The sequence below is a fragment of the Hippocampus comes genome, unplaced genomic scaffold (assembly GCF_001891065.2).
Source record: "Hippocampus comes isolate QL1 unplaced genomic scaffold, H_comes_QL1_v1.1 scaffold267, whole genome shotgun sequence".
In the NCBI taxonomy this organism is placed as follows: domain Eukaryota; kingdom Metazoa; phylum Chordata; class Actinopteri; order Syngnathiformes; family Syngnathidae; genus Hippocampus; species Hippocampus comes.
In genome coordinates this window covers 320,026-336,748 of record NW_017805049.1, presented here as the reverse complement: position 1 = coordinate 336,748, position 16,723 = coordinate 320,026, and the positions used below count along the sequence as shown (strand labels likewise).

The window sequence follows — 16,723 nt, the reverse complement described above, 5'->3', positions numbered from 1 at the left end:
ACTACTTTTTCCACACTACCACAAACGTGCTTATCTGGGTTCTATCGACATGGGTGTTTTAGTACTTACTGATTCATCCAGGGCAAAGCGCAGACAACCATGTTCGTACAGAACAAAAAATCGCCGTTGCCATTTCTGTTGGGGGGGGAAAAATGAGAATATTATTGAAATGACGACATACATAATAATGGCTTTGGATCAGCAGTAGATTTTAACTTGACAAGGCCAAGCCCGAATAACTTGTTGCTCGTGATTGTGATTATAGTTTATCTTATCCAACAAAATAATTTGTTCAACAGTTTTTTTTGGCCTGAAAAACACTAATACTGTTACAGTGAATGTGTTGGACCACCGAAGTTCCCTAATGCTGGTTCGACTGGGCCAAGTACACATTTTTTAAATGAATACAATGAAATCAACATGTTCTCGCTTTTTTCATATTACTTAATAGTCTGACTTTTTTCCACTTAAATTGATAAATGATCATTGTGATCTTTTTACTGTGCTGCACACGCACCCAAAAATGTCAAATGTTAAATATTGGATTCGATTTTACACTGGGGGAAAAAAAAAACCTGAAAAAAAGCAACAAAAAAAAAAAGTGCAAACTACACAGAAGTAGTATTTTCTTAAAGGCTTAAATCCAGTTATAAAGATGCTGCACATGAAATAATCATTGAAGCTTATCGTATTACATCAAGAATACACAAGGACAGTGCCGGTTCTGGCAGGCCCACCACAACATGACTCACGGTGGCCCGACATGGAGCTTGTGGTGTTACTCTTTCCAAATTTGCATATGTAAAAACAATTGTGAATGCATTCTCCAGCCCTCATGGTGCCCAATTTTTTGGCTTTTGATAAACGTATAGGTCGGATGAGCGCCACCAGAGCATCCATACTGCAGCCGCATCGGATACCTATCCAATTTAGCCACATAAAAAAAAAAAAAAAGTCTTATACATGGCCAAAGAGACCCTGAACCAACTACCGAGCTTGGTGGCTGTGGCATCAAGCTCAGGGGACTATTTTGCTGTGTACACAGGGCGGAATAATGAAAGTGAACAAACTCACCACAATGACCACTAATTGTCAAATGTGACTTTGTAAAAAAAATGTTTGTGCTCGTCACAATGGTTTCATCATGGTGACAGTTTCACAGTCGGAATTAATTTGTGAGGGGGGAAAAAAAAGCAAAATTGGCTTGTGATTTACCTTTGACGTTTGTGTAAAACACGGCTGAAATCGGATTTTATGTATCTTCAGATACAGTGCACGCACTTACCCGCGAACGCTGCATCGGATTGTCAAAGTCGGTTCCCTCAGGAGCCAAGCACAACCATCCACCATAAATCGGCTTAGCCTGTAAACGAGGGAAAGGGAGAGAGAAAGAGAAAAAAAAAAGAAGAGAGCCATTTAGGTAATAATTAAAACTTGGTAAGAGTGTGCAAGCTGAGGGGGATGGGAGACGGTGTAAATATGCGAGAAGCCTTTTGGGCTCCAGATGTTGCAGCTGCCCTTGAGTTGCGTTTCGAAGCCGCACAAACCAGCAGAGCTTTGAGTGTAATCAACTCTGTTTGATGAAATGTTTAGGAGCCTTTTTTTTTTTTTTTTTCCAGTTTCGCCAGGGGCAAACGAGAACCCGTGTGATGAATCGAGTTACTGGTGGCATACTTAAAATAAACAAAATACATCTCACCATATGCTCAGGATTCTACTTCTGGACTCGTTTGACCACAGATTTACTTCATGCGATAGTTCAAAAGGTGTGTGAATTCCGTTAAGGCTTGCTCAACAAGCAATTATGACGACAACACCTGCTCGATCACTCACCAAAAAAAAACATCTTAGACCGGGAGTGGGCAATTACAGTACTTGAGGGCCGGTATCCTGGATGTTTATGTCTCCCTGTTCTCTGATTCAAATGAGTTCTTCCGCAAGTTCGGCAGAAGCTGGATAACGATCCTGATCGTTTGAATCCGGGTGTGATCATAACTCAATTATAATACCGGGCGCTGTCTGCTACGTGTCAACCACATGCCTTGCCAAGAGCCTATACATATCGTGCTTGAACTTGTAAAGGTTGTGTCAAGAGTGAAATGAAATGCAAGGACCTAACCCGGGGTTCGGCAACCTGCGGCTCTGGAGCCGCATGCGGCTCTTCAGCGCCGCCCTAGTGGCTCCGTTGGAGCTTTTTCAAAAATTCTTGAAAAAGGAAAAAGATAGGGGAGGGAATTATTTGTTTTAATATGGTTTCTGTAGGAGGACTAACTTGATACAAACATTCTTAACGTTCTCCGATGCTGTAAAAATGTGTAGAATAAATATGAAATTTCAACATTTCTGTCAATGAAGATTTGCATCATAGCCAACGACACACGTTTCTATTAGCAGGGCAGGATGCCAGGCAGGTGGCTGTTATTAAAAAAAAAGTATTTTATATACAATTCACCCAGGGTACTGGCAAAGAATGGAAATCCGGAGGGCCGAGAGAAGCATTTTTAAACGGTACACGTTAGCTACGATAGTTAACACGCTGCAAAAGTGCGCCCCATGCTTCGTCCATCGTAGCGGCCGTTATGGCTGTTGCTCATTTTGGCATGCGTGTGTAAGTGCGTGCGTATGCGGTAATGGGTCGATCGCGGGAGGTTGGTTGATCGAAAAAAAAAGACAATTTAGTCATTTTGATAGTAGGCTAATATAGCAAATATAGATACACACAGCATGTGTTGGCTGCATTATAAGGCTTTTAATTTTTTTGTGGCTCCTGACATAATTGTTTTTTGGGTTTTTTTTTTTTTTTTGGTCCAATATGGCTCTTTCAACATTTTGGGTTGCCGACCCCTGACCTAACCTGACCTGACGGCATTATGTAGCGAATTTGTGTTGTAAAATGCATCCCATACAAATCATTCATTATCACTCGGTGGTTTACAATTGGCCACGGTGGTTCAAGGGTGGGGATGTCAGCAGTGGGCCAATTTTTAGCAGAAACGATGACGACAAAAAGTTCCCAAACAATAGCTAGCGTTCAAGTCATAAAATGTCTGGAAACAGCCAACAAACAATGCATAATAAAACAAGAACCACGCTATATGAATGCGTCAAACAACCAACTGTGATAACTTTCGAGATATCTTTTTGTGGTCTGCGGAGAGGAAAAGTTTAAGCTGCAGTACATCTGACAATATACAGTCTCAACATTACATACAAAAACGGCCTACATTATGATACAAGCATAGTCTGCTCGATATCTTTCATCAGTTATCCAGCTCTGGCGGCAGAGCTGCGGTTGACACATTAACCAAGCCATAGCTTGTTCATTTGATGACATACTGCAGACCCGGGGCATCCCAAAAATTCTCTCCAGTGATTATATGTTTGGCAGTTTCAACCATCCACGGGACACCCAGGAAAGTTTAAAGTAGAAGCTGATAATAAGACGCTGTTAACATAACATCGTGCTGCGTATGATGAAAGAGGCTGGAAGAGTTCAGTTTGATGCAAGGAATTACAGGGTACACAGAATTTTAATTCAATTTAAAAAAATAGGACAAATAGAGTTCCCTCCCTTTATTTTTATAGGCTTTTTGGATTATGTCATAAGGTTTGAGAGACTCAAAACTCGCAGAAAAAAATATTTTGTGCAACCTTGAACCCCTGAGAGCACATAACTCTAATTCAACCCCATTTTCATGAATGCCGTATCGAGAGTAGCACAAAAACTCATTCAAACAGCCTGGCAACTGGTAACCCCAAGACAAAGTTTACTTAGTTGGGCAAACCAACAGCTGCATCATAATTATCACTGTGTTTGATTAAATCATCAAGCATAAACTGAGCAGTATGCCAGTGGGTGCTAAATACACATTTGAAGAAGACCTCGCAGAAAGTTACACATTTCTGCACAGTCTCCAACCCTGACTCACCTTGAGACGACAATATGAACATAATTCTAGTACTTTAGACTAAAATTTGCTTTATTTTATCATCACAGAAGTCGTACGGGCTTTCCTTAACCACAGGGCACCACACTACAGGCATGCAATAGCGAAGCAGCGATCTCGCTCTCTCTTACACACTCGCGTGTCTAAGCTTGTTTATCCTCAATGAACCAAAGGGTAACTTGTAGGTAGCATGGAAGTAACCTGGAATCACAGACACCACATGAAACAGTGGCAGAAATAGCGACACGACTTTGTCTTCTATATTATCGTGAAGCCCGCTCCATCGCGGCTCATCTTTCGTACTCCTGCTAGTATACATTGTAGTAGTTTAAGCAATCATTTTTTTTGTTTTTGTTTATTTTTCACAGTGCACAACCAAGTGAATTAAAATGAAAATCAAATAAAATGCACCTTTTGTGGAGTAACACTTTGTTCCACACCAAGTCGGGGAGCACTAAGCTTGACTGGATGTAGACAAAGCATAACTCTGATTCAGAGATGGTTTACTCGGCTACAGTTCTAACAAAAATATGCCTGTGTGTAATGTTGTACTGCATGGTTTTGTTGGACATGTTCAAAACCCAGTTAAAAAAAAGTCTCAAAAATTTGAGAAACCACAGAGAAAAATGTTTTTAACAAGCCAATTTGATTGAGAAAAAAAAAAACATTGCCAAGTACCGTATTTTACGGACAGAAGTATAAATCGCACCAGTCCAAAAATGCCTCATTAGGAAGAGAAAAAAAAAAAACATACACTAAGGTATAAGTTGCTCTGGGTATAAATCGCATTTTGAGGGGGAAATTTATTTTACAAAAACTGAGACCGAAAACAGTACAGCTCAGATTGCACCAAAAATCCCTGTTCCCTAATCGTGGGTGCGTTCGGAAAAATGCTCAGAGCATGCACTGCTTCACCCGTGTTCAGTTATTCAAAGCCCGGTGCGTCAGGCAGTACAGATGAAAAGAGTTCAAGCATGAGCTGCTGATTGCTTTATAACATAGGCTGCGTTCGGAAATTAATGGGAGTGGAGCGCGCCCTGCCTCTCTGAACACACACACACACACACACACACACACACACACACACACACACACACACACACACACACTCAAAGTGGTGTTCGGGCATTTCTGAACGCAACCAGTGTTGACAGCATATAACAGTTTTTTTTTTCTTTTTAGTTTAAAATGGCTTCCCTAAACCAGAAATCCGCATCACATTTTGACCAAAGGTAGAATCCTGATTATTGCGACTTTTTGACTTTATAAATTGTCACTTTATGTCAAATGTTACATTTTTGTTGAATGTTTGTGTTACACGATACGTTTAATTCGCTTTTGTTTTTATAGGTTAGGACTATAAACGTGTAGATGTGACAAAATTATTAGTCCATGTTGTGTGTTTTTTTTTGGGGGGGGGCACTAAATGCCATGTATGCAAGAAAAACAAATGGCATCAATATCGAAACCTTATCCTGCCTAAGGAGCATGGTGGAGCATCATGGTATGGGAGTGTTTTGCTCATTCAGGGCCTGGACAACTTGCTATCAGTAATCCATCCATTTTCCGATCCGCTTTATCCTCACAAGGGTCGTGGGGGTGCTGCAGCCTATCCCAGCTGTCTTCGGTCAATAGGCGGGGAACACCCTGAACCGGTTGCCAGCCAATCAGAGACGAGCAACCATCCGCGCTCACACATAGGGACAATTTAGTATGTTCAATCAGCCTGCCTTGGAAAAAATAATTCACAGAATTATGAATATATTCTGCACAGTACACAGTCCACTGATTAATATTAGTTTTGTGAAATATTAATTAAAAATGAATCCACCAGTTTTCAGCCACTCACGGAAGAGGGTGACATTTTTTTTTTTTTAAATGACGGCAAAGTGCCGCTGGGCTTGCATTGCGCACATCACAGCACACCTGTTTTCTGCGTTTGGTCACATGACGCTCGCAATGTGAGCCCAAGGGCACTGTGACATCAATTTTAGTCGACAGCGGGATGGAGAGGGCCGGGGGGGGGGGGGGGGGGGGGGGGGGCTCCTTGCATGACTGAAAACTGGTGGATTAATCTGCTTTATTATTATTCCACAAAGGCAAGATTAATCAGAATTCTTTTTCTAGACACGTGGGGGCACATAATGGATATGAATTGTTTTTAATTTTACTTCCAGTTTAAGCAAAGGAATCACGTTTAGTACAAAGTCCCATTTGTATTATACATTTAAAAAAAACAAATACCACCAAATTAGTGAACTGATTACCTCTCAAATTATTGTGAGCATCTTTATGGCTGCTGCAATGATAGCAGAATGTATCTCCACCACACCTGTGGCGTGGAATCTTCTTTATTCCTCACGATTATCACAATGATTGTCGATTGATACCGTGATAAAACCAAACCGTGAGGTTTAGATGTTGTGACATTCCTAAAGATGAGTGACTTTAATGATAGACTTATGCCATGAAAGAGGGAGACCAGGAAACGGCAGAAAAAAAAAAGGCCAAGTGGACTGATGATGGACTCACAAAATCAATGATAAGAGCAACTATATACTGTAGTTCTCTTTCGATGGAATATCTACTTCATTAATGAAATTGAGACTAGTATTTTCATTCTTTTGCATACTCATTATCCTGTTCGGTGTCACAGTGTAGCCACAGCCTATCCAAGCCAATTTTGGGTGGTAAACATCCAACTACCAGTCAAATTACAGGGTTCAGAGACACATGCAACCATTCCAACTCACGCTAATGGACAACTTCAATCACAATAAAGGAAGACGTACTTGAAAGGAGCCCACACAAACATGAAGATCAGTCACTTCAGAATAATCGGAATGATCAGCATCCCAACAACAACAACAAAAAAAAGCATTGAAACATTTGGTCCAGATTACATTTATATGCTCGATTATTTTACAACCTAAATTGAAAAGCAGCCACTAAGACCTCTCCTCCCATTTCCCAAACCCACATACTTCCTTTCTCTCCACGTGACTCCGTCTCCCACTCATCGAATCCCATCGCATCCCTGCAGGCCCTCTACCCACCTCTCCCACACACATGTCAACTTGAGCCAGACAGCATTCTCCATCACTGTCCAGCCTCCCATCTCCTTCGCCCTGGCTGTGTGATCGATCCCACAAAGCTCAACCGAAAGCAAAGGGCTGCCAAGTTAGGAAAAAAAAAAAAAAGTAACCAAGTGAAAAGGGAAACAGAAAGGTGGAATTTGCGGAGGTATTATAACTCATTTTGAAACACTCAGACTGTAATAAAAGCACTTCTCCAGAGTCCAACCCCCGACAGTCGATCTTTTTTTCGAGCATTCCTGCACACATCATTTATATCGGGTACTATCTTTTCATTCAGTGCTCATCTTTTTATATGGCTTTTCCATGTGCGCTCTCTCTATCAAAGGGGATTTCTTACAGAGCCTTTCCATCACAATCCAATTTTTTTTTCCACAGTTTTATCCGTCTGTGACACGGTTTTAAATGTACATCTATATGGTTTGTCGTTTGCATGCAATTGCGTTTCAAAAGACAAAAGCTCTCCAGGGGAGACCGGGCTGGTTGGCGGAATTGTGACCGGCCACAGTTGCATCATGACGCAAGCACGGATGGGTGACGGCTCAGTCCCCCGTAAGGAAAAAATTCCCACTTTGATGGTGACGCCCGGCACTTACATTTTTTTTTAAGGCCCTCAAGCAAACCTTTCAAAACCATACAAACACATTTAAACATGTAAAATAGATTTGAGATCCCTCAAGATCAATGAATAACACAAAAATATTGTTGTACCAATGTAACGTCTGTGTACGCACTCACGACAACGATGATGATGAAGCTGCCGTGATACAGTATATTCCGATTTCAACACGGAAATACAGGTGTATTCTCGAACGAACTTGTCATATGCTGAAACTGGCCTGGTCATGAGCATATCGTACAAGCGCACGTTAGCGAGCCTTTCTACAGTACAATGGTGACTTTTTGTGGTTTGTTTTTGCAGTGCCCCGAGACTGATAGAAATGGATTAATATGGTTAATCCTTATTCCACAGACACAATATTAATCAGGATACCGTGTTTACACAAGTAGGGGCGCATAGAACATATTAGTGGAAAGAAAATCTTTGCCTTGAGTTGACCTCCCCTCCCCACCCAAAAATAAATTGAAAAAATAGAAAGGCATCTTGGTTTCCAATCAGTAAGACTCTAAATGGTCTAAAAGTATAGTGACAAGACATTTAACACATTCTCTGAATATTTTCAAACGATTTTACAAAAGGATCCAACTGGAACGCAAAGTCATCAGCCTTTTTAAAAATATGCACGTTACCAAACATATTTCAACAGAGATTCTAACAATGGAGTACCGCATCATATGTGAAACGCTAACCACCAATAAAGTGTTTGCTCCTGAGCATTTGGACGAGGAGAGAAGAGGATGCTGACGTTGCCTTTGCTTTTTGGCACTTAAAGCGTCGTCATGGGCCCATCCTGTATGGCCTCATCATCTGGGATCAATTACAGGACACACCAGAGACTAAACTAATGATCAGAGAGCGAAAGAGCAGCTCAAAACATGCCTTGACTGCTGAAGATACTGCCCCAACTTCAAATCTTTACTGATCCTTCAACCAAGTCTTACTTCAGCAAACAATTGATCATCTTTTTGTCACGGCAATCACGAGTACTACATCCCCTGGGAACCACACCAAAGGCAAACAGATTACAACAAAGACAAACAAAAATCTGGATATGTCAGGTGAAATTTGAAATGATATACAGTTGATTCTGCACATTATCCATTGGTTAGTTGATTTGGCAAATCTCCCATTGCAGAAAGTGCATTTTGGCTTCATGTCTATTTCTGTCATAAACACTGTTAGACATGAACACATTGTCAATAAAACGGGGTGAGGACGAAGTATAAACAATACATTTAATTGGTTCAACAATGTTGGTAATATACAAATAGTAATTTGCCATTATTGGTTAGAAAAGCAGCCAAAGCCACTACCTGGCACTTTATTTTCATTGAGCACAACATATTATTAAAGTATTAACATTTATGTGAAACTAGAAAGGCGGAGAAAAAAAATATTTGCATTTCCGTACCTGTGTTAAATCCTGATCCGTCAACAGATGCAACTCCCGTGGTTTGAAGCAGTTCTGACATTTGCTTTTGTTGAAAAAGTTCGCCTGGAATTTCCGACAGGAATTTTCCTTCGCGGTAGACATCGTCTTTCACCTTGGTGACTGACGTTCTGCCCGATGTTCTCTGGGTGACTTTAATCAGCAGTGGAATTGTAATCCTGCTGTTTACTTGCCTCTACTGCAACTTTGAAAACGACCCGGCGCTCCCATGCATTTTCCTAAAACAATGACCAAAACCGGCTTCTAATTCTTTTAGAACTTATTCTTATACCGTTCCCTGTCTGGTTGTTTTTGTCCAATTCCTTTTCGCCCAGAAATAATTAGCTGCCATCAAGCCACCCTGCTCATCACTCAATCAGTGATGAATGCTTCTCAGTCAATGGCTCACAACCACAAAAGCGAACGAGAGGAGGCTAATGTCCTGTTAGCTCGCCACTAGGTCTCCAAATCAATAACGTGATGGCGTAAGCCACAAAAATAAAGTTAGCACACTTGTATGGGCATCAAACTTCGAAATGGTACTGTCCAACAGGCGACACCTAACTTCCATGTGAAGAAGTGAAATAAAAAAAAAAAGAAAAAAAAGAAAAAAGGCCTTGCGGTCAGACAGCAGGTTATTATCCCAGTTGCAGGCGTTGGTCCATGCGAAGTTCACCCAGGCTAACTATTAGCCAGCCTGCTCGCTCGCAGAGACGCTAATGCTGTCCTGTCCCGGTCGGCGTCTTCACTTATCTTAATAGAAAATGAAAAATGACTTTCACAAAACACCAAATGACTCCAGTTGCCTTTTCTCTCCAAGATAAAAAGTCGGCATGCAAAGAGAATACAGCGGAGCCCGTCAATGGCCGTAAAACAAATGTTTTAAGGATTGCTTCCACAACGAGCTTGGCTAGCTGCAGTAGGTTTACAGTATTTTCTTCTTTCCCAAACGCAGCGAGGGGGTTGATGAGGAGCGAGTTGGCTCAAGAGCCTGGAATGCTCGGAAATCTCGCGAGATCTGCTCAATGTCGCCATCCGGAGACAGAACATAGTAGAGTGAGCGTGATAAAATCTAATAGTTTATTCTATTCTATTCTATTTAAATCACGAATCTGTAACTCTTTTTCTGTCCAGGGCAAGGATGGGAAATTCAAATGTTGGAGGGGGTCACAACTTTTGATCGTCGAAACAGATGTATGACAAAAATGCAATTTTAAATACTGTACACTATGGACAAAATATGTGCACCAGAAACGGCTCCAATGATTTTTTTTCTCTCCTGGTGGGAAAGGGTGGCTGAGAAAAGAATTTACAAATACATGATAGAATATTAAATAAAATGCTGGAGGGGCTTAACCGGGTGTATTTGTGCAAAATACGTGCTCTTAACATCATTCATTTTTGATTGTACATTTTCAATGCATGTATAAACAATTTGCTAAGCTAACCCAACAACAAAAGTTTGAAGCAAACAAAAAAAAACCCAACAATTCCAGTGCAAAGGGTATAAAAATTAACAGTCAAGGATCTCACAAAATTGCTAAACAAGAAACTAACATTAAGTGCAAGAACTAATTGTGGACATATTTTCACAAAAATCAACTCACTCAAAATGTTAATATAATTGAGATACTATGTTTGTCCTGCCTATTGTTCCAAATCAGCAAAGAAATGATTTGGCCTACTCACGTTGCAGTGCAGGGCAATATAATGCTGCATAAGAGGAAGGTAGGAAGTTGGACTTAGCCTTCTCGGATTCCAATAAATTGTTAGCTGTTTTCCCGAGCATTTAATAAAAAATAATTTACTTTATTTCTATAAATAAAGTAATATCTCATCTTCAAAGTGTTTCATACAGTTCACCACATGACTTCATGCAGGGAAATAATGGCATATCTTCACGCAGCCAGTTCAAATCACATTGTGTGAAGTTCCTTTGGAATCACAGTTTAATGTAATAAATAAATAAAGAGAGAAAAATATATGTTTGTAATCTTGTCATTTAAGTTTTGTGTCTCCATGGGGTTCACCATTGTCGAGTGAAGTCAGGTTGAAGATGGACAGTGTAGTCTGGGTCTTTCTTCACAACTCGGACCTCTCAGAATTAAATTAATAGCAATAAACCGTTTAATGTATGATGACTTCAAATATGTCTCTAAACATTCAAAGTCTGTTAGAAAAATTCCAGAACTGGTTTCACAAATGGTATCTAAATACAAACTAAAAGTTTTGTCCTCTCAAAGTAATCTTCTCTGGAGTATAACACACTTCCCCAGCCAAGGGAACATACCTCAGATAGCTACTGTGCACCATATGTGAGCATTCATGGCTGACTCCAGCCGTGGCTATTATAAGCAACAGGCTCTACTGGACACCAGTGGGTCAGAAAGACAAGCAAGGGTGGAGTGAATGGATGGTGGATGTCGAGGGAGGAGAAGGGCTGCTGTTACCTAACGAAAGTTGGAAAAAAACTGCAGCCAGTCCTACTGAGGCATTATCTCTGCACCAAGAATAACAAGGATTACAGGTGCTTGTGGGTGTGTGTGTGTTTGTGTGTGTGCGTCGTGTTTGTAGTGCTTACAAAATGTTCTAACCCATCAGGGCTGTGTGTGTGTGGGTGTGTGTGTGTTTGTGTGTGTGCGTCGTGGTTGTAGTGCTTACAAAATGTTCTAACCCATCAGGGATCCAATCATGTGGCAGTCAAATTGTGTATGGTCAGAGTTAATTATCAATATTACATTAGTATGTGTATTGAAAAAAATATAAATATTTATTAAGTAAATTAAGAAAACAGCATTAATCCAGTGTTTGCAAGTGTGATCTTGAGATATCCAATAACAGTATTTAAGAGGTGGCACAGGGCAAGGAATTCTGGGGCAGGAGCTTGTCCAGAATATATTTAGCTGTTCTCCTGAAACACACTTTAAAGTGTGCAGGGCATTGCTTCTAAATGGCTCATGTAAAAAACAAAAAAAAGAAACATTTTGTTAGACACACAAAAAAAAAAGTTTATTTTAGTCGACTCAGTTGACTTCGTCAACGATTATACAAAAAAAAAAACATGACCAAATTGACCCTGAGTTGACTAAAATAAACAGTTTTTTGTTGTATTATATATATGTATTTGGTCAGTCAGTGTTCATTGGAAAAAAAAAACAGAATTGCTTTAAGGAGTGGTGTACAGCCTTTTCTAACATTTAAAAGTGTGCAATGTCCAAAACATACTCTGTGTATGGCCACATTACTTGATGTGTTTTGTTCTTCATAAATTCAAAAGCACTGGTTCTTAACCTGGGTTCGATCGAACCCCAGGGGTTCGGTGAATCGGTCTCAGGGGTTCAACGGAGCCTCTGCCATGGAGGGTTAGACACATCCAACTCAAGATGTCAATTAGTTATGACACGCCCGCTTGGTCATCACTGGCTGCAGATGATCACATTACATTGCTTGTCCAATCGGTGCCGTGGGAAATTTAGTTCGCTCAGTAGTCAATGTGTGACTGTCGTGATAGTACGTAGTGTTATTTTTTTTTAGAATGTTTTAATACATGCTATGCTAAGCAAAAAAAAACAAAAAAAACGAAGTGGTCGGACGAATATGTACCACATGGATTCACATGGATCACGGAACATGATGGGACTCAGCATCCTATCTGGATGATTTGTCATGCCAAGTTGAGCAACTCTCGTCTTGTACCGGCAAAACTGAAGGAACACTTCTTGAATCAGATTTTTGTTGTTCACTAACGAAGGGTTCGATGAATGTGCATATGAACTGGTTGGGTTCGGTACCGCTAATAAGGTTAAGAACCACTGCTCTAGGTTGTTATTGTTTTGGTCTCACAATGTTACCTCCTCCTTCTTCTACAGAAAATGGTCTTCCCTTCAGTGATGGCATTGCCCCTGCTGATTGTCCTGGCGGCAGGACTATACTACATCTACAATGAGGTCATGCAGTACATGTCCAAGTCTTTAGTGCGGAACAAAGTGGTGGTGATCACTGACGCCGTGTCTGGTGTTGGAAATGGTAGATGATCTCAGTTACCTGACGAATAAATTTGTTATTAGTTTAAGGAATCACACATTTTTTAAGACAATTGAAATGCACAAGGTCAATAAATATATTTGAACTGCCTGTTAGCTTTGGCTACTTGACTCTCACCATCTCATTCCCATTGTTCTCCTTAGTAACTAATGTCTGTTGTCTCTCAGAGTGCGCTCATCTCTTCCATAAGGGCGGAGCCAGGCTCATCCTGTGTGGAGATAATTGGGATAAGCTCGAGTCTTTGTACGACTCTTTGATAAATGAAGCTGACCCCAGCGAGGTGAGGCAAACGCAATACTTTACTGCACAGATTTGATTATATTTAATCTGTTGGCCAACTTCCTAGTTGAAAAAAATAAATGGCATCTGAAGTTGGAAATTTGGGGAAGAAAATTACTTTCATCGAAATGGCCCAAATGAACATTACACAACATTAACATTAGGTTAAACAGGTTGTATCCTTGTTTTCATCATTATCCTCCATTCGGTCCCCTTCCGCCCCCCCATCACCACTTCCTACTCTGAAAAACACAATGGCAGGACATCCTCTGTGACAGCAAGCTGTCCTCTATCTTTTACACGGGACTACACGTGGCACAAAAGATGTTAGTAAGTGAGACTTTTCACAGACAGGGGTCACAAAATGTTGGATGGACCGAAATGGACAATAGTACAAGATTAAAAAAAAAAAACAATTGAGAATGTATCAACAAATAAAATAAATATTTAAAATATTAGTCATGATTACACATTGAATACTTCGACCATATTTCAACAAAGTCTTCAGATTCATTTGGAAACTTTCACCTAACTCCTGTCTTTGTTGTATGACTCATTTTTACTCCATGTAAAGCACTTTATATAAACAAACGGCATTCTTAGAGGCTTCCACCCACCAAGTAGCTGGGAATTGGAGCTGTTAACTAAATTTTTATCACAGTATTAACTCCTCAAATATTTTTTTTCTCTGTTATTTTATCCTTTATTAAAAGTGATGGACTTGGCTGACTTTGTAACAACACAATGACCACTTTCATTGGCACCGTTTTGCATGCACTGTAACAGAGTGTATGTTTTCTTTTTTTGTGATTCATGCTTTGGGGCTGTCCAAGAACGTGGTGTTTTTTGTGTAATAATATGAGAACCACTTTTTTTTTTTTCGACTGAATGAGAAGTACTGAGAAACGCTGGCAGCAAGCACACTAAATCAGATCCAGTATATTAAGCAACAAAATTATGTTTCTTCACAGACCTTTGCCCCCAAACTGGTCATCCTGGACTTTAGTGACATGGAGAGCATGGAGGATGTGACGACTGAAATGGTGGACTCTTACGGATGCGTGGACGTGTTGATTTGTAACAGCAGCATGAAGCTCAAAGCTCCAGTGCAGAGCATTTCCCTAGAACTTGATAGAAACATCATGGACATCAACTACTTTGGCCCAACCACCTTGACCAAAGGTGGGGTGCATGTTCCTAGTGTATTATGTTCACGGCGGTTGTTTTCATCTTTCACATCTCATTCTAATTAATAATGTGGCAGGAATACTTCCCACCATGATTCCAAGAAGATCAGGACATATTATCTTGGTCAACAGCATCCAAGGCAGATTGGCTGTCCCATTCAGAAGTTCCTGTGAGTTATAAATTACAACAACAGAATATGGGAATAATTGCAATTTATGTGACATGTATGCATTGCATGTGAAACTGGTACCGCGGGCTTCAATAGGGACTTACCCGACTTCATCGATTCTTTATAATTAAACAAAAATAAAGCTAAAACATGCAACTGAATAGCGCCATATTGAAAGATGCTTTTTTTCTCGCCCCCTCATCATAGTTTTACTTTTGTATCTAATGTGAATACATTTGAACACCCCCCCCCACGTTACATAGGTTTAACACGTTTTTGAAACAGTCAATCAAGTATCTTGAGGCGAGTCAAAAAAAGAGGAAAGTCACTATGACGAAGCGAATGTGGTCAGCGATACGATAAATAACTACATTTCCCATAATTCCCTAAGAAGGAAACTACACGTCCACCATCTTTTTTTTTTCCAACCCTTGTATGGAAGATGACTCCACAAGGGGGCGCAAATTTCCCAAACAAAGCCAATAGTTTACATGTCAGATGCCAATACGAACACATTTCACATGGCATTTGGGGGTGGCTGTGGGGTTGGCGGGTGAAAAGAAATGCCACTTGCTGCAGCCGCACATAGAATTCTGATTCTGTGTGTTTTGCTCGCAGAACTTGGCTGGAACAGGTTTTGCTCTGATCATGCAGTGAGAAATTGGAAAAATATTGATGCGATCGCAGGCGAGCTGTGAAATCTGATTGGTGAAAGAAACAGTCTCATTGCTCATATAATGTAGTTTAATTTGCATTGTCCAACGTAACCAATTCTCAAGGTCCTCGGCAGATTAGATTGGCGTGGCAGCACATTGAGTCTGAAACCCAATTTCAATGTTGACCACCACTGCTTCGATCACATGGGCAAATTAATCACACTTGTAATCTGTTTGGTGCTGTCGACAGAGAGTTCTACACATCTTTTAATTAGTGACATGAATCAATTTGGAAAATTGGTCATTCCGGTGGTTTATGTAAATGCACAGAAGGCTTCAGAAATGACATTCTTTGAAATCCTACTGAGGGCATGCTTTCAACAAAAGGTATAAAAGTATGTCCTCATGCATGTGCAATAGGATCGGTGTGTCTTGTCTTTGCATCAATCAGATGCAGCTTCTAAGCATGCAGTGCAGGCCTTCTTTGACTGCCTCCGGGCTGAGGTGGAGGAGTATGGGATCACCGTGAGCACCATCAGTCACACTTTCATCGATTCCACTGTTCCCTCATCTCCAGAGAAGCATGCCTCCAAGCCAAACAGCTTGGCTGCATGTGAGTAGATAAACAGGTTACCGCGTGACAATAGTTCAGTGGAAACTCCACCTAATTATTTCCAAAGCAACGCGGTTTGTAATGTGCTTGCTCTGCTACTGTGTATAGTCGTTGCCAACCAGCTGGCCCATGGGGTGCGTCCTTCAGTCCTGGCCGATGAGATTATGCGAACGGTGAACCGGAAGAGAAAGGAAGTTGTGCTGTCTCACCCCATTCCCAGGGTGGCAGTTCACCTCCGATCTTTGCTACCTTCTTTTCTCTTTGCTGTCCTGGGTGCTGGAGTGAAGGACTCTGTCTTGGCTGAGCAGATGGAGTAGCGGAAAGGCTGAAGAAAATAACACAAAGAGCATTCTAGTTTGGTTTGTTCTTTTGCTTTGATTAAATGCAATGAGTGATTTGTAACTTGCAAAATAAATTACATAAAATAGAGCCTCTTCCCATTAAAATAAACTCTGTAGGTGGTCAAATACTGTACTTGTAAATCTATCACATATGTCTGTCTGTCAATACTGTAAATACTGTACTGGATCCATAATTTAAAGTTCACAAATTTGCATTACATTGGCCATGTAATTTGGGTTTTTTTTTCCTCTCAGAAAATCCTAACGAAGGATACAACTGAAATAATATGCACACATATTTCCTGGATGTGTTTTTTAACGAACCACTAGGTGACAGCAA

General features: G+C 40.6%; 2 protein-coding genes across 6 annotated transcripts in view; one reads left to right on the top strand and one right to left on the bottom strand.

The window, feature by feature from the left end:
* LOC109512607 (myosin phosphatase Rho interacting protein) overlaps positions 1-10,097 on the bottom strand; it is a 37,787-nt gene extending 27,690 nt beyond the window's left edge. For 3 of the 5 annotated variants that reach the window (XM_019864464.1, XM_019864463.1, XM_019864466.1), the window contains exons 1-3: positions 9,076-10,097; positions 1,286-1,363; positions 70-135 (exon numbers count right to left, since the gene is read on the bottom strand). In XM_019864464.1, coding sequence (XP_019720023.1) covers positions 70-135; positions 1,286-1,363; positions 9,076-9,198 — 267 coding nt within the window. In that variant the 5' untranslated portion in view covers positions 9,199-10,097. The remainder of the gene's footprint in view (positions 1-69; positions 136-1,285; positions 1,364-9,075) is intronic. The other 2 variants (XM_019864467.1, XM_019864468.1) reach the window with 1 other exon arrangement.
* A 1,315-nt stretch (positions 10,098-11,412) lies between these two features.
* dhrs7cb (dehydrogenase/reductase (SDR family) member 7Cb) lies at positions 11,413-16,509 on the top strand. The gene is made up of 7 exons (XM_019864437.1): positions 11,413-11,620; positions 12,963-13,119; positions 13,305-13,417; positions 14,388-14,598; positions 14,681-14,773; positions 15,881-16,042; positions 16,151-16,509. Exons 2-7 carry the CDS (start codon positions 12,966-12,968, stop codon positions 16,357-16,359), a joined length of 942 nt encoding a protein of 313 aa, XP_019719996.1. The 5' UTR covers positions 11,413-11,620; positions 12,963-12,965; the 3' UTR covers positions 16,360-16,509.
* The last annotated feature ends 214 nt before the right edge of the window (positions 16,510-16,723 follow it).